The sequence below is a fragment of the Drosophila mojavensis genome, unplaced genomic scaffold (assembly GCF_018153725.1).
Source record: "Drosophila mojavensis isolate 15081-1352.22 unplaced genomic scaffold, ASM1815372v1 contig_80, whole genome shotgun sequence".
Taxonomy (NCBI): domain Eukaryota; kingdom Metazoa; phylum Arthropoda; class Insecta; order Diptera; family Drosophilidae; genus Drosophila; species Drosophila mojavensis.
In genome coordinates, this window is record NW_025318906.1 from 9,104,999 (window position 1) to 9,117,763 (window position 12,765).

A 12,765-nucleotide genomic window follows, 5' to 3' on the forward strand; every position below is an offset into this window, starting at 1 on the left:
ATCAGAGCTTAACAGAACAATTACCAATAAGACATTTTCCTGAATATAAGAAATCTTTGCTAAGCTGCTCTAATGCTACAAATGGGCAGCACTTTTTCACGTGTGTGGCTGGCAACAGCATTGTGCGCTTACGCAATTTGGTAACAGTTTTATTCAAAAAAAATAACAACAACAACAACAACAAAAATAACTGTCAGCCCATAAATGTTGAGAGTTTAAAGTGCTTGAAATGTGCTTTACATTATTGCCATGTCTTTCATTATGGCCATAACATTTTGCAAATACCGAGACCAACCCACACACACAGACAGGCACACACACACATACACACTTACACAGATACACCCGCCCGGACGGTGCGGCACGCACCAAGCAAAGAGCTCGCATTCGTTCAGTCGTCTCTGTGTGAAGCCATTCACAAAAACGTTTGCGGGCTCAAAATGTGATTTTAATTGCACAACAATTTTCGAGTTGGCCGGGCCCAGTTCTACATAGGCCCAAAGCGTGTTTTATGGGGCTGCACGCTTGACACATGTAACCCAATTCTGTCGAGAGTGAGAGAGAGAGAGAGCAAACGAAAGAGAGGGAGGGAGGGAGGGTGAGAGAGAGGCGTTGCACTTGCAATTTTTCAACATAATTGAACAGCAGAGTTTTAATTAAAAAGCGTGCGTTCGGCAAATAAAACGAAAATAAACTGCAGGAAATATGTAGCGCCAATTGTGGAGGTCAACTGCAGTCAGTTAACCCAAAGAGGGAGCCGAGCTGGACAACCTGTTCCACGCACTCGGATCAATCTGCGGTTTCCTGGCCCAGCCAGGCCCGACCCGGCCTGGTCAGTGCGCGCTTTCTGATTACAATGCAATAAATATTCGAGTCTCTTTTTTTTTTCTTTTCTTTTGGGTCTGTCAAGGTTGTGGCTTGTCGGAGCTTCATTAATGAAGTGCCGAAACTTGGGCTCGTTGCCAGGCGTTGTGGCACTTGCAACTCGTTGCGGGGCAACCGGTTCACAGACGGCAGCAGCAGCTTAGTCGCTTAGCTTAATGCAGGTGGTGATTGCAACTTGTGGCCAGACAAAAGGTAGGCCTATCGGGGCATCAAGGCTGCGCTGCCCTTGGCTGGTGTCCTCTCCGCTGAACCGGTCCAAAAGGTTCTGGCTTATGCAACAACCAGTGCCAAGTGCCTGCTGACCCAGTTTATGCAGCTTAGCTATCCATTCGCAACGGCTCTCCACTCATTTAGACATCATAAATCGCATCATCTAGAAGGATTTCAGATGCCTTACTCTCTTCGAATTTGTTGCTTTTTTTAACAATAGCTGCGCTTCCATGTTTTGCCGCCATTAACATTGAACTTGAGGTGAATAGCGTCATATTTAAAAATATTTTTTGTATACATTTTATTTATTATTATTTATATTATTTAATTTCATATTTTCTTTGTGGCTTTTGGGCCTAGCCAGTGTCTCGCGACGCGTCGCCAATGGCTGTCATGCAATCTAATGAGGTGATTCACATATTACGGCACAGACTTAGCCGTGTATACCGCATATCAGGTGCGTTTTAATATAAACATAAATTATGTAAGTTTGTTATATGACAGCAATTCATATGCTGTTGTAGATAGATGGAATGCATAATAAAGAACTAGGTGACTTATAAAACTTAGACTGACTTATACTATATAAAAAAATAATAAATAAATAAAAATTAAAATAATTAAAATAAAATAAAAAAAAAAATAATAATAATTAAAGACAAAAATAATAATAAAAAATAAAAAATAAAAATAAAAGAATAATACTGCCTGACTAATTTTATATCCGAATTGGAGCTTGCTAGAAACCAGACTATATAACAAAAAAATAAATAAATAAATAAAAATTAAAATAATTAAAATAAAATTTAAAAAAAATAATAATAATAATAATTAAAGACAAAAATAATAATAAAAAATTAATAAGAAATAAAAATAAAAATAAAATAATAATACTGCCTAACTAATTTTATATCTGAATTGGAGTTTACTAGAAACCAGATATAAAGTTGGGAATTTAGCTGAAGGCCGAGTTAAAGCTAAAGCTTATTCAGGCTTTCTCGATATTTAATAAATATTTAATATTGATGCAAGTCAATAGATAAGTCTATACACTAATTGAAATACAACTTTTTCCTTTGCTTATCTTTATGCCTTCTTCAGCAATCTCGCAGTCATTTAGTATCTTAATTATTATATAGTATATCATATTTAATTTTATATTTTGTAAGACATTTACTTTGTGCATACAGAAAACTGGTTTGCTTGCACGCGAAGCTGCTCAATTAAATAACTTTCCGGCAGTTCGATGTCCTTTCCAAACTTTTTGATTGCCCTTAATTTGGTTGATTTACAGAAAAGGTTTGTTTGCACTCGTGTTAGGTTTCTTAATCATCAATGGGTATTTCCTAAACACAACAACTTTGCCATTAAATTGCGTTTAAGTTATATTACACTAAATGCGCCTCAGCTGCCACCTACCTCAATGTATTCAATGCGATTTGAATTGCTTTGCTTCGCTTCGGTTTGCTTTGCTTTGCTTTGGTTGGTAACAATTTTGCGTGGGCTCAGGCGAACAATTGCCGAAATAAGGTAAAACGCGTGCAAAATGTCAACAGAAGGACAAACTCGAATACAACAAACAAATTAGAGTGTAAAGCAGCTGCAGCAATAACAATGACTACAACAACAACAACAACACATTAACAACAATAACAGCCATAAGTAATAATTATAATGCTTCAACTGCTGATCATAAGCAGATCGACAGCCTGGACGACCCTGGACCACAGCGGCGGCAGCGGCAGCGGCAGCGACGCGTCGCGACGGCAACAGCTCCAAAGAGTGTGGGCAACAACAACAACAACAACTGCAACATCTCAATGCGTGTGCAAAAAAAAGTAAATAAACGTTTCATAAAAGCAAATAAATGCGTGAACAACAACAAGCAAACAAACATGGCCAACACAATGCTGATAAAAGCGCCTTTTAGACCCAATTGATAAATATACCCATTGCAAATAATTATTGCTAAATGGGGTATTTTGTTTTGGGGTTAATGTATGTAAGAGGCAGAAGGCACTAATAATTTTTATTAGTTTCAAAAATGGAATCAATTTAATCGGTTTTTCATATACATACGTCTTATACATAAATTTAGCTGTCTGTCTGTCTATCTGCCCAGCTGCCTGTCTATCCTATTATTCTGTTTGTGCTTTCATACGTCTGTTGATCTCTCTATCTATCCTTTCCTTTTCTGTCCATCCCTCAAAATTCCAGAGTGCCCATTCGTATTATATTATATTATATTATAACATTATATTATATTATATTTCTTTGTATACTAAAAATACAAATATTATTTTCATATTTTAAAATCCATTAAAAATAAATGAAATAATATACAAATATTGCCAACTACTGAAATATGTATTCTCTTATTCCAAGTCCTTCAAATTGAACTCATATTAAATAGAAATCATTGTTACCTCATCTACACAAAATTGAATGTTAGTTTATTACGTGGTATCCACTAGTCGGGCAATTCCACTGGCATTACTCTTACACACATCCCAGTCAGTAAGCCAACTGTCTAGGCCAGCAAACTGGGCCTTAAGTAGCTGCGACTTACCTGAACAAGGCGAGCGAAAAAACTCTTTGCCAATTTCCGGGTTAGATTTGGCCAAAATTGCAGATTAATATGTCTTTTGATAGACACGCCCTTTTTTCATATTTCGAGGCTGTGCGACAAGCAACAAATTACCAAAAGAGGGAGAGAAACAAACATATTTTTGCTAAATAAATAAATCATTTGTTTTGTTTCTGTCGAGCCAAGAGAAATACTTGAATTTATATTTTTGTGGCTGTTGTGTCTTTTACCGCAAGGTTAAGTTTGCCTTTTGTGTTTGTAGTAGTTGCTGTTGTTGTTGCTGTTGTTTTGAAAAAATAATCATAATTTACTTGTTGGCAAATCAAAATGTATGACTACTCGAAATCAAATGGGCCGCAAATGCCTGTCGTCAATTGCCAATTAATGGACAGCTGACCTTATCGAACAGGTAGCAAAAAAAAAAAAAAAAAAAAGAGACACAAGCAAACATCAAGCATACGCCCCATTAGCCCAAATTGAGTATGCGAGAATTCTAGCTACACGCACGCGACACACACACTCACACACACATTGACAATATGCGTAATTGGATTGCAAATGTTTGTAGCACTTGGAGATTGTATAATTTGATCAGTTCATTGAATATGGTAAACCGAACGTCTCGCGTCACAGCTGATGCAACGTTCCATGCGAAAGCCAACTAAAGGGATTATAATGCAATAGCGACAGAAAGTTACGCTATGGCAGAATAACGGAATAACGGCTGTGTGGTCGAGGCGCCTCTCGTTGCAGTTTGCACTTGAACTTGCACTTGGCAAGTGAATTGCGAAAACTGCAGCCAGCTGGCTTGAAATCAGTTAGCGGGAATCTAGCTAAAAACTAAAGAAATCGTTTAAGTAACTAAAAAGAATGTAAAAAGTTAAAAAAAAAATTTATTGACCTTGTTGCAAAATTCACTTTGTGTGAAAGTAAAGTATTGGCAAAAAATTGTTAGTTGAAATATATATAAATACATACATATATGATTTGATTGTTAGAGATTTTGGAGGTTGGTGAAATAGTTGGAGGAAACTGAAGACATATGTAGGGATCTAGAAGGGTCTGATTGAATCTGAAGGGAACTGGAGGTATCTAGAGAAATCTATAGAGATATAGATTACAGCATTGTGTCATTTGAATGGCCTATTTAAGGAATGGCCCATTAAGGAATCCGTAACAAATTCATTATATTAAAATGAATAAAATTACATTAAATTTGATATGTTAAAATTTATGCAATTTATTATAAAATAATAATATTTGTTCAATAAATAAAATAAATAAAAAATTAATTATATAGTTAAAAATATATAAAAAAGAAAGCATTTCTTATTATTATTATTTTTATTTTTTTTATTAAATAAAACTATTTTTAAATGTAAATAATTATTAAAGATCAAAATATTAAATATTATGAATGTAAACAAACATCAACTCAAACAATTGCTTAAAATAATTACACTTTGAATACTTAAATAGAAAATATGTATATTTGAATACATTTCAAATTCGTAGACATTTCCCTTGGACGTTGTTGGAAAACTTCCTGCCCACAGACCGAATTTCTATCGAGTAGACACCTAGACTACATAGCAGATACTCCATTAGTGCCTGCTTGCTCATTTGTTAACCCTCGGCGAATTGTCAATTCGTGTCGCTTCCTGCTTCCCCATAGATAACTGTGTGTGTATGTGTGTGTGTGTGTGTTTTTTTTAGAATGCTGGACTTGCATGCTGCATTGCAATTTGTTTCGACTGCAAATTGGATGCAACAAGGTCGCCAATCGACAGAGCAACAACAACAACAACAATGACACTCAATGTGAGAGCTAAATAAAAATCAAGTGAAGCACTTTCCAAATTGTCGGCGAACGCGGCGTATGAGCAATGCGAGCGAACATTGCGCGATCGTTCGCTCTGCCTCAATGCAAACAGCCTGCGAAAGAAAAAAAATTAAAATTTGCAAAATAAATAAATCGGAAGCACCTCGCAGTGTGTGTGTGTGTGTGTGTGTGTGTGTGTGGCTGTATCTTGCCAGAACAATTTATAAGAAATAAAATTCAAAAGCTACAACAACAACAACAAACGCAGCCTGACAAATGCAGCAAGCGAATGTTGTTGCTGTTGCTGTTGTTGCCAACGCAACAAGTTTCGTGTGCTGCTGCTGCTGCTGCTGTTGCTGTTGCTGTGTTGCTCAGTTGCCAATAAGTTGTCGCCGCTGGCAGCGCAGTCAGCGCAGCTGTCTCTCCCTGTTGCTGTTGTTGTTATCGGCTGTTTCGTGCGTACTTGGACCGCTCAATAACGCTCGACGCGGCTGTCGCTGCCTGCTGCTGCTGCTGCTGCTGCTGTTGTTGGCGTCGCTGCCGCCGGCAGTCGCTGTAAACACAACAGCAACAAAAAACGAAAAAAAAAAAAACAAAAAAATACAAAAATTAAACGAAAGCAGAGGGTATTTAACCGACCTCAAATCAATTTGCAATTTCAGTCTATCTCCGCGTTGCAGCGTTGCATGAACTCGCGTACGTAAACGGATCAACATATTTATATTGCATATACGTGAAATAAATAATCAACTATAACAACTACAACAACAACAATAACAACAACGACGAGCACTTGGCATACACCCTCCAGTCAAACGGAAATAATTAAGAAACTCGCACGGGCAACAACAACAACTGAAAGAAAGAAACGGAATAATAATAACAAATCAAATATACAGCAACAAATGTTTTATCAAAAAAAAGAAAAAAAAACCCAATTGCATACGAAATTGTTAAACCAAAAGCAACAACAACAACAACAAGAAATTGTTGCGGTGCCGTTTTTTAACGACTATCAAATGGTGTCGGTGTCAAGCGCGGCCTAGAAAACAAAACAATCAGACCCCTACCTATATATATATACTATATAAACTCTATATGTATATGTGTCTAAAATTATAGCCAAATACAGTCAGAGAATTCCAAGCACGTTTTTAGCCAGGCTGCAGAATTACGCAAAAAAATAAATAAACTCAACAACAACAACAGCAGCAACAACAACAACAGCAACAATTACAACAGCAGCTATAAACAGCTGACGTTCAATGAACGCCCAGAGCTGAGCGTAAATGCAGACAGTGAGTGCCAAATGTAAGTGCACAGCGCCAGCGAGCTGAACTTGAAAGTGAAAGTGAAATTCGTAACAGACAAATCGAAGAGAGATAGACGCATAGCAAAAACAGTTACGGATACAGCGACAGCTCTAGCTGCAGATAGAGATACAAAGCCAGACACAGACAGAGATAGAGCTAAAGATAGAGAGAGAGAGAGAGAGATACAGATACAATTGTGGTAACAGTTGTCATAGCAATTTACAGCTGCTTTTGCTGGAGTGCCCAGTGCTCAGAGCATTAGCCAATTGTCAACTAGGAATATATAGCAGCAGATCTTCAAGAATGAGCGAGCAGGAGGCGGCCAGCAGCTACGAGGTCAAGGCGCCGCAGGGGCACACCTTTGTGGTTAGTCCCGTGGCAGCAGCAGCAGGAGCAGCAGCAGCAGCAGGAGCAGCAGCACCCATACTGACTGCTGTGCCCGTCATGAAGCCCACGACGCCGTCCACGACTCAGCTGGTGGAGCTGGACGATGAGGAGCAGCCGTGCTGCAGCTCGCAGGCTGTGGTGCCGCTGTCCTCGTCGCTGCCATCGAAGCTGTTGCGTCTCCATGCCAAACGCTCGGCTCAGGCGCTGCTGCAGCAGATGGAATCACTGGACTCGCAGTTCGGCTCCGGCTCCGAGGATGCACCAACGAGCAGTCCAAGTGCGCCGCCCATGTCGCCGCCCCTGTCACCGCCCCTGTCGCCGGCTAGCGATGATAAGCTGCTGGACGTGGGCATGGGCTCGTCCATCGGTGACTCCGAGGAGTCTGAGGAGGATGATGAGCTGAAGCCGCTGGCAGTGGATAATCATATTATACCGGAGCCAGAGCTGGCGGAAGGTCAGGCGGCATCGCCGCCAGCTGTGCCGCTCAGCGAGGCCAATCTAGAGAAGTTCCGCAAGCACCAGGTGGACAACATCTATTTGCATCCCAATTTCAATATGGACTCATCGCCCCCGCCGGCTGTGGCACCAGCCAATTCGCCCGTGATGGAGACGAAGCGCGTGCATCGCTCGTTCCTCAGCATAAAGAAGACAGCTGAGCAGGAGACGGAGCAACAGAAGCAGCAGCAGCAGCAACAGCAGCAGCAGCAACAGAAGCAACCGCAGCAGCCCGTGGAACCGAATGAGATTGATACGCTGGAGCCGTCGCTGGTGCCCAGCGATGAGCTGGCTGCCGAGATAGCGGACGCAGTGGAGTTCTACTTCTCCAATGAGAGCATACTGAAGGACGCCTTTCTGCTGAAGCACGTGCGCCGCAACAAGGAGGGCTTCGTCAGCCTGAAGCTGGTGTCCAGCTTCAAGCGCGTGCGCCAGCTGACCCGCGAGTGGAAGGTGGTGGGCGATGCAGTGCGTCGCATGTCGCGCAAGATTGAGCTGAACGAGCAGGGCACCAAGGTGCGCCGGCTGGAGCCGTTGCCCAGCTTCGATGAGACAATGCCCTCGCGCACCATTGTCGCCTGCGACCTGCCGCTGGACAAGCTGAGCATCGAGAAGGTCTCCGATCTGTTCTCCAAGTGCGGCGAGATCGCGCTGATTCGCATTCTCAAGCCGGGCATGGCCATACCCGTGGATGTGCGCCAGTTCATGAACAAGTATCCGGAGCTGCAGCAGAAGGAGTGCGCCCTGGTCGAGTATCTGGAGTCGTCGTCGGCCCGCGAGGCACTGCATCTGGCCGGGCCCTTCCAGGTGTACGAGATGGTCGCTCCCAAGAAGAAGACGGGCAAGAAGGCAGCCGTCATCCAGATCGCTGCACCCGTCGCCCGCATGGTGGAGAACTATCGCTACTACAACGATGCCAACTGTGAGAGGACACGCGGCGGCAGCTTCTCCGGCATGCCCAGCCACGAGCTGCCCATGCACGATCTGCGCTTCAAGCTCAAGCGCAACAACTCGGACTTCCAGCCGAGCTACTACCAGCAGCAGCCGCAGCCCATCCATCATCCCATCTATCATGGCCATGGCTATCAGCACTATCAGCCACGTGGCAGCATCAATATGGAGCCACTGCAGCATCAGCAGCAGCAGCAGCAATCGCCCACATCTCCTGGTTTTTTCGGCTATGTGCCCAGGCGCTACAGCAATACGTCCACCATATCAGCGAACACAGCTGCCGCTGGCTTGGTCGAGCCCTCCTCGCCCCCTGCCGCTGTCGGCGCCAGCAGCAGCAGCAACAGCAACAACAACAGCAGCAGCAGCAATCCTAATGCTGTGCCCATGAGCAGCCTGCAGCGTCGTCTGTCCAACTGCTCGGAGCAGAATTACGGTCCAGATGCCACGCAGGCGCTGTCCATGTCGCGACGCGCCAGCAACTGCTCGGAGACGGGTGCGCCGCAGCGTCGCGACTCCAACTGCTCGGAGAGCTGTCCCTGTTCCAGGCGCGTCTCCGACTTTGGCCAGCCGGACGCGTATCGCAAGAGCTCCGTCTGCTCCAACGGCAGCTGCTCGGGCAATGGCGAGCGCCGTTACTCGAACGGCTCCATTCAGTTCGAGCGCACCTTCTCCAATAGCAGCGACGGCAACGGCTTCTATCGTCGTCCCTCGAACGACTTCAATGTGGAGCGCGAGCGCGAGCGCGAGCGCGAGCGCGAGCCGGATCAGCTGGTGGGCGGCGGTGGGGGCGGCTATCAGGTGTGGCCGCGTCGCTACTCCAACAACTTCCAGCAGCTGAACAGCAAGCTGGCCGCCTACGACAATGCCCAGTATATTGGCGGCCGTCGCATCTCCACTGACTCCGGCTACGATCGCCGCTGCTCCTTCGGCTCCGAGGGCTTTGAGGGCTCGCCGCGCTCCCGCACCGGCAGCTTCCTCAGCAACTACAAGCACGGCGGCGACTACGACGGCCAGCCCCGATCGCGCACGGGCAGCTTCCTGGACGGCTCGCCCCGGTCGCGCTCGGGCTCCTTTGCCCAGCGGGCCGCCGAGAGTCTGGTGCGCACGCCCATTGGTCCCGATGGCAGCAAGGGATTCGGCCAGCGGGCCCGCAAGCTCGGCCAGACCGTGTCGCCCGTCTAGCTGACGCCGCCTGCCAATTTGTTAACTAATTTTAGTGGGTAATCTATTATTGTTTCTATTATGGCTGTACACTGTGATTGCTGTCCAACTGTCCAATTGTCCAACTGTCCAACTGTCCACAGAACCAACCAGAACCAGAACCAGAACCACGGCCAAGCCATGACCATGCCCCCTAGCCCACACTCTTATACAATAACAACAATAATCTAACGAATTTTGTAGCTCATAAGTGGAATTTGATTTGAGTGCTGAAAATGTGGCATTTCTCTTGCGCTCTCTTGCCCCACTGTGCAGCCAGCTTATTAAGAAATATACTTAATTGCATAGTATCACTGCCAGCAATTAGTAATTAGCTTAAACTTTGCTTAGTTAGCGTTAAAAACAAAATTTTGAAATTCAACAAAATATTGCAAAATTTTCAAGTGAAAATAATTTGAAAAGAAATTCTACTCTAAATTTCAAATTAGTTTATAGGAATATGATTTTTAAAAGAAATTTTCTATAACATTATTAGTTAAAAAATTATGAAGAAAATTAACTATATTTTTAGCATTAATTACTCTTAGTTTTATTATTATTTTTATTTTTTTTATTTTTTTATTTTTGTAACTTGAAAGTTTTGGAAAAATTAAATTCGAACTAGAAATTCTATAAATTTATACATGGTAAAGAACTTAATATAAGTGGCCATAATTAAAATATTTATAAAAAAGAATTATAATAAAAAACCAAGTCTATCAAGTTAATTAGAGTCTCAGGTTTCTAGCTTAGAATTTGTTTATGCAGAGAGCAGCAACAGCAATGCCACATTTCCAATTTGAATTGATTTTTTTATTAATTTTTATTTCACATTTTGTATTTCAGTTGTCAATTAATTTGTTCTTGATTCTTACAAAATATTTTAACTAGCTAATAAACACTTAGGCTTAGGAAACTTAATTGTCCTTGCAAAGGGAAACAGCAAAACGGTTAAATACAGGAGAGAATAAAAATATTTTTCATTTTTAGCTTTTAGTTTTCTTTTGTGCAGACATAAATCACAAATTTATGCATTCGATTAGGTGCCAATTAAATAAACTATTATATAATATATATAAATATATATGTATGTATCAAAAACCTATTGTAATACTTTGCAAATATATCATTATTAAACAAAATATATATGAATTGTGTTTATCTTTTTATTGAACTTGAAAGAGTCTTCCCCAAGGCCTGGCCGAAGCATCCAAAATCTGTCGACTCATTGTCGATGCGAAAGATTGCGCAATTGGCAAATTGAAAGCAAACAATTCACAACTCCAGCATCGCCACTCGAGAACCGTTTGAGGCGAAGGTAACTAGGTCACAAATACACAGATACATAGATACATAGATACAAAGATACAGCCACAGCTACCGCTACAGCTTCCAATTGCAGACATTTGTTTGTTAGCTACGTGAAAGCGAAATGAAATAGATTTCATGATCGCAGCTCTGAATGCGAATTTGATTATCGATACACAAATGCGCATTTATGAGTTTCGCACACACACACACACACACACACACATTGTGACACACGATCCGTGCCAAGTCTGTGAGCGCGTGACGCATGCAACGCCAAGTCCAAGTACCCATCGCCTCCCACACCCCACCTACAGCCCCCACACTCGACTCACACTCGCACACGGCACGGCGCCTTCCCCTCGCTCCGAAACCTTTCGGATTGCCCGCCTGCGGCTCAGACGCTCGTAATTGTTCATAAAGCGGCCGTTAGCATTGTTGCCCAGCTATTGGTATTTGCTTGCGGTTGCTTTTGTTGCAGTGTTTGCTGAAATGAAACGTGTATATTAGCTTTGCTCAGCTCTGGATAAGATTTTTGCTGCATTCAGTTAACTTCTAGATTCAGCTACCCTGAGAATTGTTTTCTATTCTATTCTACTATTCTTTAGGCACGCCTACTTCTGCCTACTGCACTTCTCTGTCACTCTAACACTCTTGAGTTTGTTCCCATTCTATAAGCTTGCTCTATAACTTCCAAGTATACTTAATATCCACTTTATCTAAAAACAGGGCATCGTGCAGTCGGGTTGAGCTGCTCCCGCACAGCATGTACTTGTTTTAGGCTGCAGCTGAAGTACTCATACTTCGCCAATCGGTATCTTAATCGTTGGCCGTGCGTGTGCGATTTTTTTGTGGTTCCAAGGTATTCGCATGTTTTATATATACATTTTGTCTTTTTTTTTTTTTGTTGTCTTTTTCACTTTTTTATTAAAATATTTCAATATATTTTGTATTTTATTTTCGATTTTTTTTTTTTTTGTTGCTTGAGCTGCGCACGCATTGCGCCGCCCACTCGAACAATGTGAAGCCAAAGCCAAAGTGCAAAACCCGTTTTTTTTTAGCGCTGAACTAATTGTCGCACATTTCTCAAAGCGTGGGCAAAGGAGCTGTGCTCCAGCTTCATGGCTACAAATTTGCAATGAATGTAGAGCTGTGCATGTGTGCGTGTGTGTGTGTATCTATGGGAAGCTGTGCGTGCAGCTTGCATAACATTAATGTGGTTTAATCTCCAGATGGCGAACGACCCCCCAAAACACATGCAATTTGTGTGGCCCCCTTGCAGCAGCTTGGGGCAGGCACGAACTGAAGCAGCGATTAAGTCAGCTAATTGAAGATCAGCTTTGCTTAATATTTATACAATAAACGTATAGGCATATGACTTCCGGCTAAAGTACATTTAAGTGTGGCCACTAAATTTAGCAGCTCGAATGCAATTTCATGCTAATTGTGCACGCAAAAAAAAAAAAAAAAAAAACAAAACAAAAAATATTCAAAATAAAACAGGAACTTTCGAAAATGAAAGCTGAATGTGCAACCGGTTCAGGTAGAAATTCTGATTTGATCAGAACCGAATTGCCAATTAATTAAATGTGATGCTGGGTTCATGC

The 12,765-nt window shown here is 42.4% G+C and overlaps 1 protein-coding gene across 1 annotated transcript; it reads left to right on the top strand.

Annotated features, from left to right (window-relative positions):
• The first annotated feature begins 6,071 nt into the window (after positions 1-6,071).
• LOC6579198 lies at positions 6,072-10,282 on the top strand. The gene has a single exon (XM_032730173.2). It carries the CDS (start codon positions 7,121-7,123, stop codon positions 9,830-9,832), a length of 2,712 nt encoding a protein of 903 aa, XP_032586064.2. The 5' UTR covers positions 6,072-7,120; the 3' UTR covers positions 9,833-10,282.
• Positions 10,283-12,765: the final 2,483 nt, after the last annotated feature.